Genomic DNA, 26,223 nt, shown 5'->3' with positions numbered 1-26,223 from the left:
TGCAAGACGGAGAGGTTAGGGGTTAAAATGATCACATGTATTTTCATGTCTTTTCCTTGGGTATATAAATACCCCAAAATCACCTCACAGTCATATCACAATAAGAATTAATTCTGTGTATTTTTAACCTAATTTTAAAATTGTTATTAATTCTTAACTTTCTGAAAATATATTTTGACAAGGAACTCTATTTTCTGATCCATTAGGCTGAGTAGTGTGTTTTCAAAATATTTATTTAAAAATAATGTTACTCTAAAGTTAATATAAAACAGTAGATATGTAGAATTGTTCTGGTACTTAAGAATATAATGTTCTTAAAGCTTACATTCTCATTCTCAGTTTTTATCTTGTGTATTTTTTAAGCTTTTCAATAATATATAGTGAAATGGAAATATAAATTATGTGAAAAAATCTGGCTTCAGACTGTGGTGCACCGTATACCCCAGTGTTGTGGAGAAAGATGCAGTGATTCTGGGAAGCAGGCGTAGGTCCGCGCTGGGGCCTACCCAGGGTCCACCGCCCCTGGGGTCTCGGGCACTTAGAGGAGGAAGAGGGGCTGGCAGGCGTAGGCCTTCCAGAGTTCGGCGATCATGTGGCAATTCACTGTTAACCCAGCGGATGGAGTGCGGCAGGGCCCTCCTGCGACTCAGTTCGCCTCCAAGGCAGGGACAGACTTACTCTGGCTCTAACGTAAGGGTATCTTCTAGAGTCACCTTATTTTATGTCATTCCAAAGAGACAGAAGTCATTCCGTTTTAGGACAGAAGGGACTTACATTTTGTCTAGCCTAAATCTAATCCCTTAGTTTTATGATAAAGTCGAGACCCATTGATGTTTTAATTGCCCACTTTCGGCCCCGCCTGGTATCCCGGCTCTCTGGGAACCTAACACAGATGAAAGAAGCAGTCTGTGTATGCTGAGGTGGTGAAGCAGTCAAGACTCTTCTGTACATCAAGTTATAGCTCCAAATCTTTTATGTTGAAATAAAGGTCTTTTTTCAGTTTCTGTTTTCTGCTCACTTTCACCCACTGGCCCTGGCAAGATCTGACATACACAGCGTGCAGGAAAGGTTGCAAGAACAAGTTACAAAGGGGTTCCGTAGTCAACATTAACAGAGCCAGGATGGAGGGAGAAGCTTTTAATTTTGTTTTTTAAAAAAATCATCTTTGAAATTGTGTTAATGAGTAATTTTTTCCTTTTAAACTTCTATTCTCTAATTTTACAAACGGTACACAAAACATGCTCACTGCAACAAAAATCACTAAAAAGAATGAAATTTCCTATCCTGCTCTTTTCACTTACCTCCTTGCACAAACTAGGTCAGGTGACAGCTGTTCGTGTGTACCTTTCCTGTCCCAGGAGCTCTTCTGGTTTTCAGGGAGATGGCAGAGAAGGAGACAGCCTGTGCCCCTCTCAGAGGTCAAGTCCAGGTGAGGAGGCCAGACAGTGAGTGAGTGTTAGCAGGATGCCAGGTTGTGAGCGATGTGTGACGTGCAGAACCACGCAAGTGCGACAGATAAGGCAGCCAGGGAAGGCTTCTGAAGGAGGTGACCTTAGCTCACAGGCCTGGGCACAGGTGAGGAGGTAGCCCCATGACTGCCGGAGTCATGTTTCAGCCAGAGGAATCCAGTTCAAATGTCCTGGGAAGAAAACGCTGGCAGGACCTGCACAGAGCCAGCCCAGCAAGGATTCCTTGGACAAGGAAGACTGGACAGAAACGAGGTCAGAAGGGCAGCCAGGGGCAGCCTCCTCAGGGCCCCAGTGCCCACTAGAAAGTTAACCAGGGTTAGTGTCCACTAGAAACAGTCCCTGCCAACAGTTCAGTGTATTTCCTTCCAGGTGCTATGTGCGTGCGTGCGTGTGTGTACAAGTAAGTGCAAGTACATGTTTTAAGGGGCTTTTACTGCATGCATAGAATTACATTATCCTAGTAATGTAGGATAATGTAAAATTTGCTTTCTTAAAAAATGTCCTATTTCTATATTCGTATCAGTAAAGGACTAGATCAACTTATTTTCAATGTAGTTTATTTCATGGATCAATGAAGTTTTTCTGGAATGAATCAAATAGTAAATATTTTAGGCTTTGGGGCAGGAGGCAAAACGAAAGTATGTAGGTGTTCATGTAATGAGAAAATAGACATTTTCACAATGCTTATTGACAAAAAAAGAGTATAAATTTTTTGTAATACAAGTCTCATGAGAACAACAGAATTTTGTTTTGGGGGCTGGAATAAATCGAGATTCAAATTGAGGGTTCCCATTGTTTATTAAGGCTGACCTGTTAGATTTTTTACGTATTTTACCTTTGAAAATGCCTTTTCACGCAGATGGGTGCAGCCAAATGCTGATAGCTATCTATATGCAGATGGTTTTCATGGAGCACATCCATTGCCTAGAAGGCATTTGTGGAATCCTGCTAATTCTTCTTTTGATATGTGCCTTTTAGCGTGTCCTTACTTTGCAGATCAAGCACTTCCAGTGAAGGTTAGAGGGAAGACCCTCGGTTGTGCAATTAAGTGGGTGTTGAAATAAACTCCCTCCGCTCTTGCATCTTGCACGAGGTCTGAGTAATGTTGCTGGAGCTGTAGCCTGTGCGCAGGAAGTATGTCCACGTCAAATTTACATGGGGATGGAGATCTCACTTTCTGCTTTAATTTTGGACACCACAGGACAGGGCGTATGTAAAGTTGTTTGATGTTACTTAATCACTGAAGGGGCTTTCCACCCCCATGGCTCTGCTGATCACAGCTCTTCAGATCACCGCCTGAAGTCAGTTTTAATTGCCAAGCAGGTAAAGCCCAATGGACATTGTGAGCACACAGCTTGGCCTCCACTGGGTTCTCAGTAACCGAAGTGGTGGCCGTGGGTCCACTGGTACCATATGCCCACCCACAAAAACAGGGAAAAGCTTCCCACACCTTTGCTCTTGTCCACTGTTTAATAGAGGCCATCTTTGTGCAGGGTGAAATCTTACACGTCGACACAGGCACACGTGCCTTACTGAAACAGTTGGGCCATGCCCAACTGTTAGGTTTTTTTTCATAGCTACTAGTCACCAATTATTAGAATTTGATGAAGATTAGCACCTTCTACAAGTGTGTCTCCTGGATCTTACTGAAAGCAAGGCCCAGGCACACAGATATGTATTAGTCACTGATTGGCAAGCAGATGAGGACCTGTCCCCAAAACAACTATATGTGGAAATCCCAGGTCTTATCCTTCAGGTGAAGTGTCCCTGCCCTATCTGAAAGCTGAGCAGTTTTCTAGGAGCACATTTCTGAGAACTTGTCAGCATCAGGCCACCAGCTACCCTCTGATCTTGTAGTTTCCCACAGGGCCGGTTCACAGTTCAAGTCTTGATCACCTGCGGAGATACCAGCTCCTACTCCTGCTAGATCATTGTGTTCTCTGTGCATGGGCAGCAGCTGCTCCTGTAATATCTTAGCCAATCCAGTTTTCTTAAATCTGTGAATTTAACTACAAAACATTTCTTGACATCCATTATGCTGATTAACAAGCTGATGATGTCACCCAGTTATAGCTCATTTCTTCCATCCATTTTGCCAGTTTGCAGAGCATCTAATATTGGGCAGAAGGTTTTATAGTTGTCTCTGGATGTGATGTTTCTGTTACCTGGTAGCTGACCACTTGTGGAGGGAGTGTTTTTGATCTAGGTGAACTAACACACATTCTTCATATTATACAGTCTATGATGAAGTACATACTTTAAATTACACCTTCCTAACATGTAATTTTTGTCTTATTGCCTTAATCCCTATGGTAGAAATGACAGGTGGCATCTGTGCTGACATCCATTGGTTGGGAGTCACTGCCTGCAGCTCTGGGTTGGGAAGGATTGAAGCTTCATCTTGGGTTTGAAGGAAAAAGTCACGTGATAAATAGTAGTGTTTGCTTAGGGAAATTATTAATATTTAGATTCAGCAGGGGGTTTTATTTGGATTATAACTTTATTTAATTGATGAAGAATTAAAGGCAAAAATGCTATAGTAATTGTGTGAAAAAGATGCGTTTTTGTATATTCATAATCCCAAGGCAGAGAACTGCTTTTATAATTTCAGATTTGTTTGGCAGCTGTATGAGAAGGTTTGATAATCTTAGGGTTACATTTGGTACATCTCATTGAAATCCTGAGGAATACCATTTTTTAAATTGAATTAAAAATATTTGTATGTTTTATGAGAACTCAGTGCATCTAATCATAGGCACTTAGATATTCTTCCATATTTTACATCTTCTGAGTATTTCTTCCATCAAAAGAAAGTGTGAATTACTGTTGTACCAGATAAGTAGATTGACATGTACATGTATTCCTTAAATATTTTAAATTGGAGAGTAAGCAGGTACTTTCTGACAATTCAAGTCACACACAAGTGTATTCAGAAGTGTTTTTTTCAACCCACCTCCCCAGAACCTGCCAGTCCACTCCCTGGAAATGGGTGAATGTAGGTCCGTTGGCGCTGACAGGGAGGCTGGCCACAGGAAGGCTGTTGCAACCTACTGATTATCTGATAGTTTGGTTTGTTCATTCATGTTTGCTGTGCACCTGGGCATTGGGATAAACACGCGGAGATACAGTATCCCTTAAGGAGCTCAGGCAGGGAAGATGTAGTCAAGATAATCTAAATACGAGGATCAGTGCATGCAGAAGACAGATTTCTCCCAATGGGGAAGTTTATATAGTATTTAAACTAATTTACGTATTTAAAATCCATATTTCAGTTACCTCTACAATGGTTAAAAAGGAAAAGATTATACATCTTTTGAAGATCCTGATCAGTTTTTTTTGTTTCCTTCATTGTTAACAAAATGAATTTGATATTTTATCAGATATGTGTGTGTGTGTGTGTGTGTATTCCTATTGTTAGCTGCATTTTGCTTGTATAGAACCAGTGAGTAATTTGTATCCCAAACACCAGAAGTACGTATGGAAAGGATGTTTCCTAGGTCTGTCTTTTAAGGCTCTTTATATCTGTCATCTTGAAATTCTGTATTTTACATTGATCTCAAATAATTCATTAATCATATTTTAGGAGCTCAGAAGAAATTTCCCATTGGGACAATGCTAAAATTTTGCATATGCTTTTATATGTTAAAACTATGGGTTCTTAAATCAGCCTTCAGAAGCCTTAATTTTGTCTGATGTAGTTGACCTTGCAGAGTATCTTGTGCCAATAAATAATAATTGCTTAGATGTACTCTTAGTCTTAACTCTGTGTATTGGCAGTAGGAAAGTAGGAAAGTAGGATGTTCAGGAAGATGTTGGATGTTGGAAATAAGGATTTATTTCTTATGTTTCTGCCTGAGGCAGAACTTTGACATGGACTAAGTTTCTCTTAAGAAATTTGTTGGTTTTCTCTACATCTCTCCACCTTCCCTAAGTTATATATGTCCTTACGCTGCCTTAGCCTAGTACTGCCTCCAAAATGACCGGCCCTCAGTATCAAACACCCTCTTAACCCTGCTTATCCTTTGGGTGAGTAAAGGTAGCGATTTGAGTAATTCACACTAAGGTGGATGAATTCACTTTCTAAACTTTGGTGTATTTGGATTTTGATGATATTGTTAACTCAAATTTGTAATTGGTGAAACTTCTGACAGTATAACTTAATGATAAAAGTTCTGGGTCTGTGAAGTTCTTTTCTCTCTGTACTTGATCATTTTTTGAAAACCAAGACAATGAGTCACTTGTATAATGAAGTTAGAATGACAGCGAGGGGAGAGAAGGGAGTCGAGGATTTATGACCTTCGTAACATTCATCAGACGGGTGTGCTGCAGGAAGAGATGCTGCCAGGGACTATGGCCTGTCAGTCGCCTCGTCTCTGCGATGTCTCCTGGGGAGCTGTGTGTCAAGCGGCACCTCAGCTGGGGGGTCTTGGCAGGAGAGGTTGGATTAGGGCTCTTCACGGGATGACTTTATGGGACGGGATGAAGCCACCCTGGGGAGAAAGGAGAGAGCTGAGGACAAGGCTGTCAAACGGAGCGAACCGAGTCATCTGGGGGAAGGAGAGGTCCCTCCGCTGAGCTGCAGCAAGGCACGAAGCTGACTGCTCACTCCTGCATGCTTTCAGCTGCTTTTGGTTTACCGATAACATCTTTAAAAAATGCATATTAGTAAGTTACTGTAGCGGAGCTTGTGAGATGCTGCCTTAACCCCGTAAATAATTTACAGACAGTCCAGCTTAGGACGGTTTGACTTACGGTTTTTCGACTTTACAGTGGTGGTGCAAAAGTGATGCACATTCAGTAGAAACCATACTTTGAATTTGGATCTTTTCCTGGCTAGCGATACACAGTTCGATCTTCTTCGTGACGCTGGGCAGGCCAGCAACCACGCCATTCCGAGGGTCAACACCAGACGCACTGACCAGCACTCTGTCCCCATGCAGCCATTCTGTTCCTCACTGTCAGTACAGGAGTCAGTAAGTTACATGAGAAACTCAGCACTTCAGTATGAAACAGGATTTGTGGGAGGTGATTTCACCCAACTGTAGGCTAATGGAAATGTGTGAGCATGCTTAAGGTAGGCTAGGCTAAGCTCTGATCAGTAGGTTAGGTATATTAAGTGCATTTTTTACTTAACGATATTTTCAATTTAATGATGGGTTTATCTGAATGTAACCCCTCATAAGTCAATATTTTGATGATATTGTTAACTCAAATTCTAATTGGTGAAATTTCAGGCAGTATAACGATAAAAATTCTGGGGCTGTGACATTCTTTTCTCTGTATTTGATGATATTTTGAAAACTAAAAATCTACTTACATTGTTTTGTGATTGCAGGATTTCTGAAAATGAAAAAAATGACAATGTCAGTCTTAAGTTTTAAAAGATTATTACAGATTTTCTAGATCCTAGTATTACAAAATGCTTTACAACCTATTTCATAGTTTTCAACTAGAACTGAGGCAATGGCTGTTATGAAACCTTTTTGAACATAGATACACAACAGGCTGAAAACATACTCATGGTTCAAAAACGGAAGCATTTTAGATCCCAAATTATACCTTTAGTTCACTATTTTTAAACTTTCATACATTCATGCTGTATTTGTATTTAAAAAGTAAATCGTGGGTACAATTAATATTATTTCTAATAACCTGATAACATTTAATCTTAGATTTTAAAGGTGAGAAAATAGATTGCATCCATGCCTCCTAGGGATTAGGCATTCTCAGCATTTCCAATAAATGATTGTTGAACATAGTGGAAGGTAATGCATAGATAGAAAATAATCTTCAAGTAAGCATAAGTAACAAACTTAGCACAGCTGGATCTCAGAACAAGCTGTTGACTGCAAATCCCTTTATGTGGTCTGCTCACGCATCTGCTCCCAGTGAGGTGTGTCTCTAGCTGGCTGAGGCCGTCACTGGGGACAGGCAGTCATCGGGCTGAAGCAGCACTGGGCGAGATGTGAACTAAAGTCAGATATGAGAGGCCGCAGAGGAGCTCGTGGGACCCCATGTAGTTGGTGTGCCTCCAGAGGCGTCTGGTGTTAGGGTTACAGGTTGTTCAGAATGTGACCTTAAGACATTGTTAGGACCCAGGTTGCAAATAAAAGTTTGAATTCAAGCACACATTTAACTATCATTATGTATTTTGTTTTCACTTAGTAGAACTCTATTTTTGAAAGATGAACCAAAACTTTCAAACCTGATGTTCCAAATTTAATGGTATTTTTTTTATTAGAGCATCCTATTTATCTGAGACAGTGTGCAAAGCAGTCATGCTCACATTACATGACTTTTAATTCCTAATGGCACTTAAATTATTTTTTGCTTTCTATTATATTCATTTGTCTGCACTGCTTATTGGATTGTCAAAGCAGAAACAATATTTGTGCATCTTTGCATCTCTAGTGGGCAGTCCCTAATCATTAGAAATTGTTGATTAAGTGCATCAGTGACTCTGGGATGATGTTGAGGATGGATTGTACATGATGGGCAACCATCACTTGTCTGGCTGGGACTAAGTGTCCCCTAAGCAGCTATATGCCCCTCATGTCAAGGCACACGTTCTCCCATTGAGACTACAAAAGTGGTAGCTAGTACGTCATAGGCAAACTATTTTGGCAGAAAGAGTGAACACAAGCAGCGGTGTGTAAAGTTGCAGTAGTGGGCAAGTCAATTCAAACCCATGCCTTTTTGTGAGTTGCTTAGGATTTTACGTCACTTAGCTTCTAATGAAACCACATTCCATGTGATGAGTGTCTTCTTGGTTTATGTCTTTTCAAGGCAAGATGCTGGTCTACGATGGAAATATGTGGGGAGTAGAATCATCGGTCATTTGTAGATTGGCAGCTTAGTACTGAAGACTGTTCTCTGGAGTAACTCCAACCCCAACGCTAAGACTGCTTATTTCCTCTAGTAGAGAATTGCCTTCCCTGAGCAGCTGCTTTTGGATCATTATGTAAACATCTAAGAATTGGAGGTTGAATAGTGCATAATATAGGCCTGCATTTTCTTGCATTATCAAATGGACACGTGGGACCCTGTAGAATTAGTGCCGACAGAGGCACAATTGTTTCTGACCCTTGAGTTAAGTGAATTGCTTGGGGTATTGGAACAAACTGAAAGTTCTAAATAGATCTCAAAGAGCAAGAAGTAGGCAGGGTGTATTTGAAAGAACTATACTTTAATGTTGTCAATATGCATAAACAAATTAATTTTTTACTTTTTATTTTGCTTCAGTTGCATTAGTATTCAGTTCATATAAAGTTCTAACTAATCTTCAATCCACTTGGGTTTTAGGTGTTAAAAATGGACCAAAAAGACAAGATGTTTTAGATGGCTCATGGGAAGATTTTAAGGATCTCAACGGACCTCATGAGGAATCAAAGACAAGAGGGAAAGGCCAAAAGGTTGGTGTGTGAAAATATTATTTTAAACTTTCCAGGGCTGCTACATCACAGTGTTCTACCCTGGGTTAATGAAACATAAACTAGCCTGTCCAACTTGTATTTTATTTAAAAAATTAGTTATGGGTGGATGTTGGAAAACTCGGACAGTAAAACCAAGAGTGCTGGTTTCCTTTAGGACAGAGTTATTACTGATAGAAAAGGCTTTCTTACCACTTCACCAGTGCTTCGCCTGCTAGTAAAAATGCCGACAGCTTCTCTCCAGCGGAGAATGTGGTTGTGCCGGCACTGTGGATGTTGTGTGATCCGAATAAATGCTCACTAGGTGGGAGGTGAGGAACCCAAAGGTCTCACGCGTGTGAGCGGATCCTGGCGTGGCCACAGCCATAGGGTGAAGGGGGTGCCCATTACCTGTGCTTCGGCCTCAGAACCTGGCGCTCTTCCTGGCTCCCCACCTGTGGGCTCGCGTGGGGAATGTCAGCATCTGAGCTTCTTTGATTCTTCAACATCTGCTCTCATGGATTACATTGAAGATCGGCCGCTCATTATCTGGCGCCTCATTTCTGTGAGGCCAAGAAAGTATTGGAAAAACTTTCCAATGTATTGAAATGTAGTGAAGGCTGAATTCCAAACTGCTGATAAACAAGTAGCCAATGGGAAGGAAAGTCAGGACGGCAGGCGGGGGCCGCCCTGGGGAACCCCAGCCCCGGGGTGCAGGCCAGGCCACTGGGGGGCGATGCCTTCCTTACCTCGGCAGTGGCTACAAGAAGTTGGAAATGACCTAGAGTCCATGAAGGTCCCTTGTGAGTTGTAGAAACTTAGATTTCTCTCCTTTTAAGTTCTAGAAACTTAGATTTCTCTCCTATGCTTTCTGGTTTGTCTCAGGAAAAAAAAAAAAAGGGAGCAAAACAAAGGAAAGGAAGCACCTTTCAGGTAGAGCAGCAGGTGTGCCCAGAGGACTGGCCAAGGGCCCCTCTGGTGCGGCGCACATGGCACTGCCCCTGGCTTCCCGCACCACAACCATGGCGGCCCCCGGCTCTCCCCTGGTCGTGCCTCCCTGGACCGCTGGTGGCCCTGAGGCGGCATTCAAGTTTTGTTTCCCAGGGTCCTGGCTTCTTTCAGCGGCTGTGTGGCTGCCTCACCTTTTGCCCTTGGAAGAAATGAAGAAGAAACCTTGGCGTCCGTCTGGGGTATTTGTTAAGCAGGCACTACCTTTGTGCCGTGCCTCCCTAGGCGTCCCGTGGCAGCCTGGGCACGCCTCTCCTTGCCGGCGCACCAAGGCCTCTGTAGACCTGCTTCCTGCCCTCCCACAGAGCTCTTCTCAGGGCAGCCGCTGGCCTGCGCAGCTCTGTTGCTCCACGCCTTGGTCTTAGGCCAGCATGTTTTAAAAAAAAGCGCGCAGGAAATATTGTTGAGTTTTTACTTGTTACCATAAAGATGCTCTGCCCTGTCTAATCACAAAGCATGAGGTTTCACCTTTCTGCTTTGCCCACATGGAAGTTAATATTTCCAACAGTTGCTCTTGCCTGGCTTCCACCTGATGATAACCCTTGCCTGACGAACTGGTCTGTAGGAGAACACCGGGCTGGAGTCCCGTGTCCTGGGCGGGGATGTTGTCCCTTCTTAGGAAGCACCTCCCCTTAAGGGACGCATGACGTGGGAAGAGCGTGTGTCTGACTTCACCTCCCTGCGCTGTCCTGTGGTGCGCTGCACAGGTGTGTGGTCAAAGGTGGTACAGGTGTCAGGAATGTCAATTAAAATCAAGTGGTTGAAAAGGAAAACAAAATACGAAATAACACACACACATACATACACGTATGTGCCTTTAGCTGACATGCTTAGGGACAAAATTGGTTTACTAAATTTAATTAGGTAACTTGCTCAAGTTTAGCTGTCGCTCTGGAAGCCTTTAGATGCACTGATAAACTTTCTGCCCTGGTGAAGTGGAGCGGTAGCAGGCTGGTGCTCACGGGGCTGCTGGCTCTCTGTGGAAGAACCATCCGGAGAGCTCTGCGAAGACGCCCATCCTCTCGTCCTGCTCACCTACCAGCTCCTGAAAGCCACCTGTTCAGTGCAGTCCCCTTCTCTATAGGCAGGACACCGACACTCAGGGAGGGGAAGCCATTGGCCTTGGGTGTCCTGTCCTAACAGCAGGAGGGGCAAGAGCCTTTGGCAGGACAGTCTTCCTGCTCCGTTTCTTAGCCCAGCTGCCACACAGCCTTTTCTCTGACGGATCAAGGGTCCGCGGCTCCCACTGGGGACCTGCCTTCCAGAGGCGCCTGCCTGGCGCGCCCTCGCAGTCTGATGGTCATCCCTGGGGGTGCCCCTGGGCTTGAGGGCTTTCACAAACGCCGAGAAGCCCTAACGTGAGGCAAGGTCTGGAAACCACCTTTGGTACCTTAGGGGTTTTGTCTAATGTCATTTAAACAAATCATTTGCCTTGGGATAAGTTTTGTTTGATGCTGAACACTCCTCATATAAAGTAATGTCATTGTTTAGATTCTTAAACCAAAGACAAAAGCTTAAAATCCTGATGTGTTTGCTTATGAGTTAAGTGTTTTAGAAGTTCAGATTTAGATGGCAGTATGTAGAGAGGAATGGTCCTGGTTTATCATCATGCAGGTTCAAACAAAGAATGATCGGGGTTTCTTAAAATGCAACTTTAGATTTTAAAGATACTTTGAATGTGAGTGTGAGGAGAGCGGTTTATTTTGAAATCCTATGTTGTGTTGAGTCAACAAGAGCACTAAATGTAGCTGCCTGGTGTTCAACGTGTCCTGTGAGGTTGTGGAAGGATTCAGTTGACAAACTAAATAGAAGTTTCTGATCTGCCACTGACAAATATAATACTGGTCTTGAGGGCATGGTAAGATCTCCATCATTCCTTTTTTTCCCCACTGAAACTGAGGTCTTACCTGCTTGTTTTTGTTCCTTATAAGGTATCAAGACAACCCGTGTTAAACTGAAATTTGACATTTTTTAACGTAGTTGTGTTTTTAATGTATAAATATATATAGGGATTAGATTCCATCAGGCACAAACATTGTTGCTGCTTCCTAAAAAGTATCTTGTAATTGAATTTTAATGTTGAAAAAAAGCAAGTTTACAGGAAACCTCATCAGCTCATTATGAAAGCCCAGGCCCCTGCTGAAATGGAGAGTGCCGGTGTCTAGAGCACAGGATTGGCGTTTTTATGTTTCACATGAGAGCCAGCTTCCATGGTTTCCTGTAGTTACAAAAATGGCTTGAAACAGATGTGTCTCACGACCCTGATTTTTTTTTTATCCTAAACTTGGAGTAGTACCCGTAGGTCATGGCCTACCTGGGAAGCCCTGCGGAGCAGGCCTCACGAGAGCTGTTAAATCCTGAATTCCGTGTGATGTAACGGTGCAGGCGGAGCCTGTGGGCAGGAATCATTCTTGGTAGGTGTGGCCTGGGAATGGATCCTGGCACATCCAGAAAGAGGTTCTGAAATCGGCCCAGGCAGATTGTCAGTGGATTTTTCTCTTATTTGGTTTTCTGTAGTTTTTCTGTGATGGTTGCACCTGCGTGGTGTTTTTATTGATGACCTACCACAGGGTCTCGGGGCTTCGTGTTTTGATCTGCTTTGGAGAGTTCTTGTTTCTCTTTCCTCCACTTCTGGGAATTCACTGCATGTGTGTTCTTTGCCTTCTGTAGACCTTGCCTCACGACTTCGCTGTGGTTCTGTCCTTTTGTATCTCCTTATTTCATCATGAATATATTTTCTACTTCTTTTCCACTTCACCTTTCCCTCTTTATATGTTTGTTCTGATTAAGTTTTTAAATTTCATTTATTGTATTTTTCAGTTCTCATAAATCTATTTGGGTTTTCTTTTTAATCATTTCCAGTTCGCTGTCAAAATTGTTAATCTTTTCTCTATTTCTTTGAGCATGATAACCAATTTTTTTGAAGTCTATACCTACTAACTCCATTTTCTATCTTCCCTTAGTTTCTGTCTTCATTATCTGTTGTTTCTTCAGTTTTCAGTCATATGTTCCTCTGATATACCTGGTAATTTTGTATTTAACCTCCAACTGGGAATTGAGATGACTTGAAGTGGGCTTTAACTCTAGGAGGCCAGCTCTCCCCAGGGGAAACGGGCAGAGGCTGGCTCACCTCTGAGGATTTTCCTTCTTTCCATAATTCCCTGTTTTCAGCTCAGCAGGGTCTTCAAGTAGCTGGTGTTTGCTTGCTCGTTTGTATCTTGTCCAGCTTTTCTGATTACAAGTATCCCCCACTCTTTGTTTTGTTAAGTGTGTGTTAGGCCACTTCGCTTTTACGGAAGACCTGCATTAGTACCAGTTTTGCTTACTGAGAGAAGTCCGAAGAGGATTTGCAATTTCACAAAATGACGTGAAAAGTGAAAATAGCCATGAGCATTTGTTTTTCAGTGAACTGTTACAGAGGGAGCACATCCCCAAGACAAAAAGAGGGTCCCCGCCAGGCTTCTTCCCCAGGAGCCATCAACTTCTGAGTGTCCAGCCGTCAGAGCTCTGAACTGTCTGTGAACGTCTGTGCTTTATCTCCATTTATTTTGTGACTCTGTTAGCAAGATGTGTCTTGTGGTATCAGAAAAGCCTGAGAGAGGTTATTGTTTGGGTCTGGGAATGCTCAAAACTTTTTCCATAGGAATTAATGGTAATTGCTTCTTTGAATTACACCATTTCAGCTTAGAAAGGATTCGTAGGACTTCTGTATCTTCAGGTAGTGGAGGAAACCTGTACTCACAGGAGAGGGTGCTTCTGAGTGTGCTTCAGCACACCTGGAAATAATGGGCGAGTTTTCACAGTCATTTAAAAACAAAAAAACTTCCCTAGAAATGGGATAAATCCTTCTCCGAGAAACGACGACGAGAGACCAAGTCAGCAGAAAGGATTTTAAAGATGAACATTCAGGTCATTGGGTGCAAAAGGCACACTGAACATCTCTGAAGCTCTGCAAACAAATATAATTCAATTAAAAAAAGAGAGAATCTCAGAGCTTAAGTTCCATTAGAGATTTTTTTGGTTTAGAACCCCCTTTTAGGGGAAAAGTCACTTTGTACATTATTGAGAAACTATCTTTTTTAGACTTACTACTTTAAATATATGTTAATATATGTTTATAAATTTGTTGAACCTTCTTCAGTTTGAGGCTCCAGCTAAGCATTTCATTACCTCTGGAATCTTAGCTTATAATATATAGGTCATTGACAAGGAAAGATATTTCTCTCCGCAGAGGGAGAATTGGAAAATGTTAGGACAAATCTTAACCTATATTCCCTATTGCTGTTTAATGTCAGATATAGAGCTGAAGAAGTTAAATACAAGATTAGTGTTAGTACTGTGGTAAACATATATGAGAATAGTGTTTTCCTCCAAAATTCTCTTATTTATTCTACTACTTATGTTATTTTGTTGTTTACAAATCATCATCCTCAGCAGAATTTTTCTTTTAAGGTAAGTCATCAACAGGACAGCTTTTCATAAGCAGCTGTTCTTTAAATTTCCTTTTGGAGCCGTCTCCGCCAAGCAAGATTGTCGCATGAGAGGGCAAGCTGTGGGTCAGCGCACAGAATGTTTACAGCTGGCTTTTAGGCTCTTGGAGGCTTAGGGAGAAGGACCAAATACTCCCCATTATACAAGCACATGTACTTTGACAGTGGTTAAAGAAGAAAGACAAAGAAATACACTGCACGCCAGATCGAATGCTTAAATTCCTACAAAAGAATAGAAAGCAAGTGATGCATTAAATAGCTCACACATGTTCCAATAATTTCTTGTTCTGTCTTTACTAGGACATGAGCCATTGAGGACACAGTACATCCTCTTCACCTCTGAATACTTGGCACAGTACACATAATGCACAGGATGGGTGGTCAGTAAACATTTGTTGAGTCCATAGGGATGCATTAATTTCCCTTCTGCTTTTCAGGTGAGCCTGTTACACCATTTCTGATGCTTTTAACCATCACATGATACTGTCATACTCATCATCACAATGTATGTCAGTTCTTTTTGAATATTCTTCCTACCCTTGTGAAACGTTCTTGCATCCATGAGAGGAGGACATTCGGCCCTGCAGCATTGCTGCTGAGAGCACCGACTCCTGGGCAGACCTCCTGGGCTCCAATCCCAGCCCTGCCATCAGGTCAGACGAGTTCCTCAGTCTCCCTGTACCTCTGCGCCTCGTGTATAAATGGGGTAACCAAAGTGTGCCAGCCTCAAAGGGCTTGTGCTGCTTAAACATGGTGCCTGATAGAAAGAGGCACTCAATAAATGCTAGCTATTTTTTCCAGATCAACTGTGGGTGAAAACTATGTCCACATATTGATGGCGCTTGGTTTTGCCGCTCTGACTCGAAGTAACCTGAGTCTCTGTAACTCTGCCCACCCTCTTCTCGACCCCCAGAGAATGCCATGTGTCTTTAATGAAAATGGCCCAGATTATGTCTCTTACTGGACTTTGACTGCAGTCCTGCCTGGGCCAAAACAGGATCCTTGGGCGTGGGGGATGAGGAGAGTTGGGGCATACATCTGAAGGGCTCCACACGTGGTTCCGAAAGGATGTCATCCCCAGCCCCCACCCCGTCTTCGTCAGCGTCACATCTCTTTGGGCCCTGAGCGTGAAGCTGTCCTCATCCGGGGGTGGGAGGTGTGGCTCATGTAATCAGTGATCCCGGCTTTGGTGATTTGCTTCCTCAGAGCTCCCAACATACCCTTCCCTCTTCTCTAATACGGCTGGAACCATCTGAACATAACTGACACACATCGACTGACCTGTTTTGGCCGTACATGCCAGTTGTTCCTCCTCAGAGCTGCCATCCTTGAGCGCTGTGACCTCTTTTAGAGTATGTTTTCTGTTTTGTCATCACACAGAGGTGCTGAAAAGAAGTGTATCTCAGACAGCTCTGAGCTTGCCTTTATGGTGGAGGCAGTAGCTGTGGAATTAACAGCTTCTCCAAAGGAGAAGCGTGAGAAGATGTGAGGGGGTCAGCAGAGGAGAGAAGGCAGGTGCTGGGCTGTGAGGACTGGAGAGCTCTTGTGCCCGTGTGATCTGTGTGCCTGACGAGGGGCCGTGCGGGAGCAGGGAGGGCAGTGGAAGCCTTCTTGGATAAAGGAAATAGGGTATTTGCGCCACTTTTCATTTAAAGCAGATATCTCCTCTAATGTCTCCTCTCCTCTAAAAGGTGCCTGAGTGAGTCCCCGTCCCCGCTCTGCTGGGGACTCGAATACTTTATGAATGTGCTGTTACGATCTGCAGTCATTCCAGGACTTTGGCTGTTTGCCATTAGATAGTGTGCTTGGCTGGAAGCATATAATCTTGTGGGTTGTTTTGTTTTTAAGTGTGACTTTCAAGTTGAAAGAGCAGTGACTCATCCAAATGACAGGTGATATTTATTTTGTTTCTTGAAAATTCAGCATGAGTACGTTGTTATTACTTGCTTAGGGGAATTGCCACACTTCCTCGAGGATGACACCCTTTATAAATGTCCGTGTAAATAATTCCCCATTGTTCAGAACCGCTGTATGTGGTAAGATAGGGCCTGTCTCTTGTGTAGGGCCTTTGAGTGCAGATAAGATGATAAATGGGCTTACAAAAATGGAAGGTGCCCGCGGTTCTAACACAGGTGTTTGAATGATCTGTAATTACTTTGATAAATCACTTGGCAAAGTGTGCATCACGTTGGCCATGATAGGAATGTGCTCGTTATGACAGGTGTCCAGTCTTCCAGAAAGTGTCACGTTGTGGAGCTGTCCGAAAACCAGCTGCCTCTGGATGTTGTGACCATTGCCTTCGGCTCCACTAGCATGTTTTTTTTTCTTGTTATGTATGAGAAAAAAATATTTATATGGAAAACATTAAAAAAGAATCTTCAAAGGGCACCACCTTTTTGTCAACGTGTGCTCTGTGTTCGATAGAGAATGACTGATTTGTATGCATTATAAAAATATGTGCTTCAGAAACCATCAGGTGTGTTTTGCACTGGCGGTGGTCAGCGAGGGCCGGGGGTTGGCTCTGAGCCACATCCTCTTGAGCCCTCTAGGGTCATCTTGGGCCTTGTAAGGTGGATGCCAGAGTATAACAGTTGCCAGCTGGGAGAGTACCACCAGGCACAGAGAGGAAACAGGAAGAAATCTGCGTACAATCTTCTGGGGGGCATTCCATGCACTGGGCAAATGGAGGTGCACATTCCAACTGATATGCATGTTCCTTATAGTTTGGGCTGCTAGTGTCTAAGATCTTCTTGTTAAATAGACCATTGTGGGGGATGCAAACTGTGGTAACCTGGTTTAGAAATATAAAGTCAGTTTGTTTCAGATCTACAGAAGCTTGACAATACCTTGCTGAAGTGGCAAACCTGAAACTTTATGTTTAAAAAAAAAAAAAAGGGTTCTATGGGAGTAAAGGAACTGTTGAGAGTATAAGATGTGCAGTCCCGTGCCTCCCCAAGGTGGGTGCTGACTTCGCTGAGCAGCCACATGCCAGGAAGTGTCCTGAGTTGGTGTTCGTCCCCCACCCGCCCCATCCTCGGATGAGTGGTCTAAGCCAGTGGTGGTCCTGCTCCTCTTATCAGTAACTGGTTTGGGAATATGACTCACTTCTGCCCAATAAGATGCAAAGTGAAGTCTTGCCGGGAGGTTTCTGGAAAAAGTGTTCTCTCACTCAAGATAGCCCTGGGAAGAAACGCTCCCCTGCTCCTCAGAGCTTTGTTATGGCGGGATGTTCCTCCTGGAACCTCTGCCTCCGAGGATGGGGCCAGAGCACAGACCAAAGGGAGGAAGCGGGAGGGGGGCCTGGAAATCTTACCACTTGTTTCCACTGACATCAGAGGGACTTCTGAGCGAGGGCCCAGTTGTCTCCTTAGGTTCCTGGGCTGCGCTAGAGTGTGTGCGTGTAGAAGTGCGCAGCTGGGAGCGTCCGGCCCTTGCCGTGGCTGTGGGTGTGGTGGTTTCCATGCAGGGTTTTTGTGTCCCCTCCAGAGGAACAAGAATCCTCCTCAATCATGAGATCTTTATTGCTTTGCTTTGTGTGAAGTTATCAACTCTCCACTTGTTTTTAAAGTTACTGCTTTCCACACAGTATTTAGGAAACTAAATTATCTGATATTCTCTCAGATACTTCAGTGGCTTTAAAAAAAAATAAACAGAAAAGCAGTATGATTCTGGAGAAGAAGAAGGGTTAAATAGAAGAGTGGAGGTGAAACCACAGCTCAAGACCAACGAGACATTATTATAGACTGTGAGAAAATAAAATATGAGGCATCTCAAATAGATTTTGGCATCTGTTTTTGTGGCTTTTGGATATGAGTTGAGATTTAGTTAATATATCAATAGTGAGCCTATGTCAGAAAATAATATAATGTACAACGGCCGTCAGGCTGGGATAGGCGGGTCTGGAGCCGTTCTTGCTCTGGTCTTCGTTATCGGTGATTTTCAATTTTGAAAACGTTTTTTGAATTATGCCGTTTTATGTTTCTGCAGAAATGTACTGTTTCAGGTCAGCCCACTAGTTACAATCTAATTCTGTTCATTTTAAAAAGGCATGGAAATCTCTCTGCATTGATTAAGTTGTGGCACTTTTTACTGTGTCATTCCAGCTCCTTGAGTGAAATTTAACAAAAGGAGAGACAACAAGTAGGAAACAGGGAATCAGAATTGGCTGGGAACGGTGCAGTTGGCAGTGTGACCCCTGAGGGTTGGAGGGCAGCACTGTGTGTCTATCTCATAGTAAAAACAGCAGCAGCCTGCAGAGCCCGTGAATCCGCATATTTCCTCCCATATGTGGCCCATGTGTCTCCTGAGGCCCAGACTTGGTGAGTTGATGGCTGTATTTGGAGTGGCTCCTGAACGGAGCCCATTCCCCTCCCGGAATGTGGCAGCTGGAGCAGGTTTCTTTCAAAGGCCACGTGAAGGGTGGGAGGGTTCAAGCTCAGAAGCCAGTCTTGGCCCGACGGCCATCTTTGGGCCTCAGTGGTGGAAGTGCTGCTTGGGCACCTTTGTGCGCCGTGGACCCCTTCTCCCACCGTGTAGTGTGGACTCATCCAGTCTGTTGCTACTCAGTTTGTTCTAATCCACTGCTGGTGTTTGCCTGGGGTTGGGGACGCTCAGGTTTTCCCAGATTCAGCCAGCGGGAGCCCCCTCACGGCCCTTTTGACAAGTTACTCTTTCTACTTCAGCACCTCTGTGGAACGCTGAGCGGTCTTGGGCTCCTGCTGCCTTCCTCCAGGGAGCCCTGTATGCGCAGTGGAGAAGGGACTGTGCAGACACACGCTCCGCCGTTCTGTGTCTTGGTCTGCTTGGGCTGCTGTGACGCAGCACCACAGGCGGGGGCTCACCAATAACAGACAGCCTTTCCCTGGCTGTGGAGGCCGGACAACCAAGAGAAGGCCCGGCATATGTGGTGTACAGTGAGGGCCTCTTCCTGGTGCACAGACAGCGTCTTTTCACTGTGTCCTCAGGGCAGAGGCGCCGGAGCCCCCTGGGGGCGCCAATCCCACTCATCTGGGCTCCCCCCTCACGACCTGATCCCCTCCCAAAGGCCCCGCCTCCAAGTGCGGTCGCCGTGGGGTCAGGGTTTCATCATCTGCATGTCCAGGGACACAGACTTGAGTCCCTGACAGGGCCCTTGCAGCTGGTCGAGCTTCATTGCCTCTAGTCCCTCTCTGCTTGCAGAGCCAGAAGGTGGTGTGCGCATAGACCCACTGGGAGCTGGCCAGATAAAGCGTCTCAAGTGAGGTGGCGTGTGTGCGTGTTCTCTAACAAATTGGACGTTGACTTGGCTGCACATTTTCTCTGGGCTTATTTTTTTTTTACTATAAAAATTAATCTTTATCCAATATATGAATATTCAAAACTGATACTGATGCTCTACTGGTCACTATTATTATATTATTTGAGAGCATTAGAAAGGTGTTATATTTTTCTAGAAAAAGCAACCTGAATATTAAGAGTCTCTGAAATTGTTCAAAAGAAAACAGATTTCACCTAAGGAAAAGAGAGGAGGGACACTTAAGCTACAATGAGTCAAAGAAAGTAAGACATTTTCATCTTAGTTTTCTGCAGGGAATCCAGCTTTAGATCACAGACTTTTATCACCATATTAAAAGGGGGGTGTCAACAATCTGAAGGATCCATCTAGTGAGGGGCTTATTTTTAAAAGTCAGGGTCTCTTGGATCTGTAGATCTAGTCTTTCTGAAGACACTTTAGTGACGTAGCTGCCAGAGATCTAGACGACAGACTATCCATCCCCAGGAAGGGATTTGAAGATATTTTCCAGAGTTTATCCTTTGTCCTATTTGATTGGCTCTTTTTATTTTCCCAATAGCCGCAATTCATAGAATTCCGGCAGTGCCCATGTATCCGGTGAGCTTATCTTACTGATGCACAAAATCAGTAATCCTGGCACATGTGGGGGTTACCTCATTTGTTATCTCATTTCACTGCTCTTAGGAAAAGAAGTTGCTTAGTTATGAAATGGTACCGAAATGCAAAACATTTCAAATAATGTTTTATTTTTAAAGTGTTTCTTTTTATCACTAAAGAAGCAAGTACATTTGTTTAATTTGAACTACCTTTGATCTTACTAAAATAAAACCAATGAGACTGTTTCCCGAATACTCACCCCCGCCCCATCCTCACCGCTGCTCACTACTTCAGAACTTCCAGAAACTGCTTTTGTGTAAATTCACTTTGAGTTTGACATTTGTGAATCGTTTCTCACTGGCTAGTGGATTAGTTCACATGATTAATTTTCAGTGTTTGCTGTGATGACCCTTTGGGGCTGTGTAGCTACATTTGGACAAGTGCTCTTTCTTTTAAAGAACAGAGCCCTACATCTCTTTTCATTCAATAATGTTAAAAACATACAGGAGTTGGTTTTTTCTTTCTGTAATAAGAATTCTAAAATAGATACCATAAAATGCTTCAGTGTATGAGTAATGTGAGCAGAGTAAGAGTGGGAACGTTAAGTTACATATTCATATATTGCAAATAATAAGATAAAGTTTTCAGCTTCTTGAGGCTGCCCCGTGATACAATTTTATCATACTTTCATTTCTGAGATGTTCATACTTATCTATAAAATATTAAAATATGTGCTTTATGCTGTGTTTCCTCTAATGTCTGATGCATAAAGTAAAACCCATGAATGCAAGTGAACTGCCTGGACCTCCGAACCATGTCCCCAACTAGTGGCAGTGCTGGGTGACATCAATGGTTGTACCTTGGGCTAGGTGGTGGTTTTGTTGACTTAGCGTTAGAGGCCATACATAGTAGAAAATGAAAGGAGGCGTCTGTTACCTCAAACATAAGGAGAAAGTCAGTGGTTCTCATACGTGACATATGTAAACAATGGGTGCTATTTCTACTGTGCTGTTAGGAATTAGGGCAAGTCCCTCTTTTCTCAGGTCATTCCATTCCCAAGTGATGTCTTATTCTTTCTCCACAAGTCTTGACAGAGCAGCCCACTACAATACTGAGGCTCTTTTTAAACTGCCAGCAATTCCTAGACCTCTTGTCCTATGTTGAAGAGAAACAAAAGATATTCCCCGCTAATGACAGAGCCCTCCAACTCAAGCAGACCGTCCTTGGACCCTCAGCACGGGCGAAGCTGCGCCTCTGACCTTCCTGCTGATCTCTGCACGCACGCCCACACAGGCCCAGTCCCGTGTTCCCTCACGCGTCCAGGTAGAAGCCCGGGAGCCGCCTCTGTGCTGTCATCGCCCCGGGCTGCTGCTGACCTCCGTCCTCTCTTATCCGGGCTGTTACTCGCAGGAGTTTACTATTGCGTCTTTCACCTAACCTCCAGTCTTTTGCCACAATTCTTCACGAAATTTACCTTCTTCGCCGTCCTGAGGAAGCTTTTGCAATGTTGAGCTCGAAGGGGCAGCTTGTTGAGTCCACACAGGCCACTCGGAGAGTCCCAGAGGAGCCACTGCCTCTCACATGTGTTTCTTTGCCATTGTGCGTGTCCTGTTAAGGGCTCCCTCTCCTGCCCCACCTGCCAGACCCGCTTTGCTCCCCGGAGGCTTGGCTTGGTCACGTATTTCTTTAAAATTTCCCATTTCAGACAGATTGTGTTCTTCCCTTGTGCTCTCTGGTGATCCTTGCAATTTGAAAGGATTATAAATTTTTTTGATCAAATTGCTTGACTGAATAGTATCTGATGAAATTCTCTCTAGGTGATTGGATGATTCTGTTTCCATTAATTATTTGAAGATTTCCTCATCTTTTAATCACTTTTTACTCAAAACTGACCAAAGAGGGAAAACTTGAAATTTCAAATTAAAACATCTTATTAGGCAATCTGATGAGATAATTGCTTCTTGGGTATTCATAGCTTTTATCAAAATTCTTTTCCTAGGCACTTAAAACAAATGTGTAGTAGTTATGAAAGACAACATTTACAGGACAGTTAAGGAGATAATTTTATTCAGACCGCTGCACCGTGGAGATCAGTCCTGCTGTGAAATGCTCAGGGAAAAGGGGGGTTCATGGAGGTGGGGAGGCCAGAGTACCATCGGGAGTCTTCGGGAACCGGGAGTGAGGATGCATAGTCTTACCCAAACCCCGGAGGAAGGAAGGTGGGGGATCTCTTCTTGGAATACTGACAGCAGAGGAGTCCTTTGGCGTTAGCCTTCACACAAGGGGAGGGAATTTCTAGGCAGCACTGGTTCCCGGGAGGCATGTCAGGTTTGTTCCCAGACCTACCTGTTACTTGAGGCAAGTGTCATTCTCCCCAAGAACTCAGAGGCAACCATCCATCCTCTTTCGGGATGAGGCAAGGCAGAGTCTTCAAGGTCTTGCCAGCGATGGTTCATCTATTAAGGGGCTGGCAAAGCTCAGTTGTTTCAGGGTCCTGGAGATCAGGCATCTTGAGGGATTCCTAAAATGAAACAGTGCAGTAAATTAACACAGGAGATGGTATTACAGTGGAGTCAGGAGCTGAACCCAGAGGGCATTGGTCCAGTGGGCCCAGAGGCCGGTGGGCGAGCATCTCGGTGTGCAGGCCGGCTCGTCTCGGAGGCTCTGGGGCCAGGGTTTCTAGAAGGTGGTTTCCTCGCGTACCCCGCATGTATCACCTTTCATGTAGTTCTTCTTGGTCATGGGGTTGGAGGAGCAGGTTATCATTACTAAAGAGAATAAAGTGGCCAAACCTTCTCTCCGTTTTTATTGCCATCAGTGAAATGTGACAGGTAGCAAAGGTTACAGAGATAATGACTAAGTTACAAATGGCTATACTCTCTTGAAATTACACGTTGTGAAGGCTATGATTTACAACTGCTAGCTCAATATTTACTTTCTACAGAATTACTAATCGTGTAGCGCTCTGGGAGTAGTAATTCATTATCTCATTTCTTAGAAGAGACACATGCGATGAGGAAAGGCCAAGTGGCCTGTCAAATATGAAATCATAACACGGGAGCTGCAGAGAGATTTCCCGAGTTACATTCTTACTCTGGGTCCTTGAGCAGCTGATTGAACTTCTTGTGCTTCACGTATTGTTTTTGTGTAATTGATCGCTAGGAGGTACTTGTGGAATTTCCAGTAACGATGGCATAATCATAAGCAGAAAAATACATTGGCTTTTGTGTATAAAAATTTTATTCAGTGCCACAGAACCTGCTGTGTGCAGGCTGCATTGCTGTGCTGTATGGGATCAATGTACTGATCACTATAATAACTCAGCCCTTGAGGTGTTTTTGCATTAGTTGTCATATGCCTTGCCAATTAAAAAAAATATATGCACCTGAATAATATTTTTAAAATTTTATTATAAAAATTTTCAGGCTGTTCCTGACCTCTCAGGCCATCTGCTCTGTCTCCAAGAGTGTACTTTTTCCTTGCTAAATAAAACTGTCTTCTAGCCTTCTCCAACAAAATTTTTTTTCCAAACAGAGAAAAGATGAAATAATTGTTAACACATCCGCATACCCACCACTCCTGAAAGATACTTTTTTTAGAAGGTTACAATCATTGTTTTCTTACTAATATGAAGTGAGTGTTACTTAACTCACTAATTAATGGAGGAACCAGACAGCTGTTGTGTCCTGTTCAGAGGGGAGCCCAGTGACTCTGCACGCTGATGGGCTCCTGGAGCGCTGAAAGGCCTTCGCTTCGTATGTGCAGGAACAGCCTCTCCCAGCCTGGGAAGGAGGTCAGCTGAACTCCACTGGGCTTATGTGCTGTGTCTATAGACAAGAATTATTTGCATTATCAGCTTACTACAATCGACAGAGTAGTAAATAGCTCAAAGACAATTAAATCATAAAGCCCATGGACTCAGATAGCCCTAAAGAATGTGTCCTCAGACAATTCATAGTTTCCCCATAAAGTCACCCAGTAACCATTCATTCTATTCAAGTCTTTTTCACAGTGTTTTCTGTGTACAATTTCTGTCTTTTGTGATCAAAAGAACCTCAGACATATTCTTGACTACAAACTAAGGCTGGTTTTACTAGGTATTGCTTGAGTGTTTGTCCTTCCAAGGAGAATCCACAGAGCAGACTCAGGGACCTTTAGGAGTGCTGAAGTGGCTTTACTAATGGGTCCCACGCTGGCTTTTTCCCCAGTGGGAGAGGGAAGTCAACTGCCCCTCCACTGGGCAGATTTTGCATTTCTATAGACAAGAATCATTTTCATTACTATCAATTTTCTGCAACTAACAGTTGTAAAGTGGCTCAAAGAGAGTGGAAAGTATAAACACCATGTAAGCAGAAAGTCCTGAGGAGTATGTGTGCTGAATAATAACGTGGCTTTCCATTCAAGACAACCGGTAATTCCAGTTTTTCACCCCAGCCTTGACTACAACTAACTCTTTCTTATAGTTACTTTATCATATATCTACCCATTCCTCCGTCCATCAACCATCTTACTGTGTTGTTCATTGCTAAATAAATTGCAGATAACAATACGTGTCATTTTTTTAAGGAACTTCCTTGATTAATCAGGAGCATTTTACTGGATGTATTTTCCAATTCCTAATTTATAAGATAAGTAGATATGCTTACTCTTAATAAGACTGCTCTTTTCATTTCATCACTGTATTTCAGGCTGGGGGCTTGTGCTGTCCATCTTGGCATTCTTTAGCGTCATACTCTAGGGAGAGCTTGTCTCTTTCAGGTTCTGTGACTGGACCATGTAAATGAACATTCAGTCTTCTGGATTTCTTATCAGACATCTGCAAGTCAGAGGGATATAGAAGCACAATATTCTTTCTTGTTTGGACTGATTTTTTGCCTTCTGTATATTTTTTCTTACCATTCGGACTTCCATTCTGGGTTTTGAGTTTCCTTATAAAAACAGTTCCTCCCCTGCAGCCTCTGATGAGAGTTCCTATCAAGCCTCGGGCTGACTGAACTGTCCAAGCATTCTTTCCCTCAGACCTAATAGATGTCCTGTTCATGGTTTTCTTTTCCTGAGTGATACTAGTAGATAGTAATAAAATAGATCGTAGATTATATGCTGAATTCATTTATCAGTTATAATGTTTTCTGTGGATTCTTTAGGATTTTCTGCATTTAACATCATCTTATTTGTGAATAGAAACAATTTTACTTCCTTCCCAATTTGATGTTTTTTTTTTCTTTTTCTTGCCTAATTGCCTGGCTAGAACAGAACTTTAGTTCAGGACATGTCAAATTTGAGGTCCTTATTATGTTTCGAAATGGACGTGTCAAGTATGCAGTGGAGTATCTGAGTCTGGAGGTAGGAAGTGGGAGCCGTCAGCATGGAGCTGGCACGTGAAGCCACAGGTGTGTGCGAGGCTACCTAGGGAGGTGGCGTGGGTGAAGACATGGGCACAAAGTCACGCAGCAGGAACCTTGCATGGTGCAAGTCAGAGCATTTCCTCCCCACTCCGTATCCTGTGCTCCTTGAGCTGGGGTGCTTCCCACAGATGAAACCCCAGGGGCCTCCTCTGGATGGCTCCACGGAGAAAGCGGATGCCGTGGAGTGGGCTCTTGGATGTTATTTGGGGCTGGTCACATCACGAGCCAGGGTGGTCCTCATTCAAGGATGCGGTTTCAGCCAGACTGGCTAGGGGATGAGGAAGGAAGTCCTTCGTCAGGGTCTCGTCTCCAGACAGCCCACAGGCCGCGCCACGGTTGGCCCGGCGTCTGAAGCAGACGAGAGGGAGAGATAGCTAAGGAGATGGGTGGCCTTCATGGCCCCATTTGCTCTTCTGTCACTTCCCTGACCCCTTCCTTTGAACGTCTTCTGATGCTTGTTGTCTCGCCATTCTCCGCCCTTCGCTGTTCCCGTGATACCCAGACAGCACACACACCCTCAGGGCCATCATGGTGTCCGCCTGGGGCCCCGGAATGCCTTGCATTCCTCGTCTC

General features: G+C 43.7%; 1 protein-coding gene and 1 long non-coding RNA gene across 10 annotated transcripts in view; one reads left to right on the top strand and one right to left on the bottom strand.

Moving 5' to 3' along the window:
- The window catches only part of MCPH1 (microcephalin 1), a 204,212-nt gene that overhangs the window by 30,372 nt on the left and 147,617 nt on the right, over positions 1-26,223 (top strand). For 5 of the 8 annotated variants that reach the window (XM_073219223.1, XM_036995909.2, XM_036995911.2 and 2 more), the window contains 2 exons: positions 1,319-1,429; positions 8,772-8,881. In XM_073219223.1, coding sequence (XP_073075324.1) covers positions 1,319-1,429; positions 8,772-8,881 — 221 coding nt within the window. The remainder of the gene's footprint in view (positions 1-1,318; positions 1,430-8,771; positions 8,882-26,223) is intronic. The other 3 variants (XM_073219225.1, XM_036995918.2, XM_036995924.2) reach the window with 1 other exon arrangement.
- Positions 1,438-24,934, bottom strand: LOC118967935 (uncharacterized). Of its 2 annotated transcripts, XR_012124072.1 has the most exons (5): positions 23,899-24,934; positions 22,592-22,766; positions 6,787-6,809; positions 6,222-6,424; positions 1,438-5,959 (listed from the first exon to the last, which is right to left on the bottom strand). It is a non-coding gene; the product is annotated as an uncharacterized lncRNA (long non-coding RNA). The 2 variants fall into 2 exon arrangements; XR_005055264.2 differs by having other exon boundaries at positions 1,438-6,424.

The sequence above is a fragment of the Manis javanica genome, chromosome 12 (assembly GCF_040802235.1).
Source record: "Manis javanica isolate MJ-LG chromosome 12, MJ_LKY, whole genome shotgun sequence".
Classification (NCBI taxonomy): Eukaryota; Metazoa; Chordata; class Mammalia; order Pholidota; family Manidae; genus Manis; species Manis javanica.
This window is presented reverse-complemented; position numbering and strand designations above follow the sequence as displayed.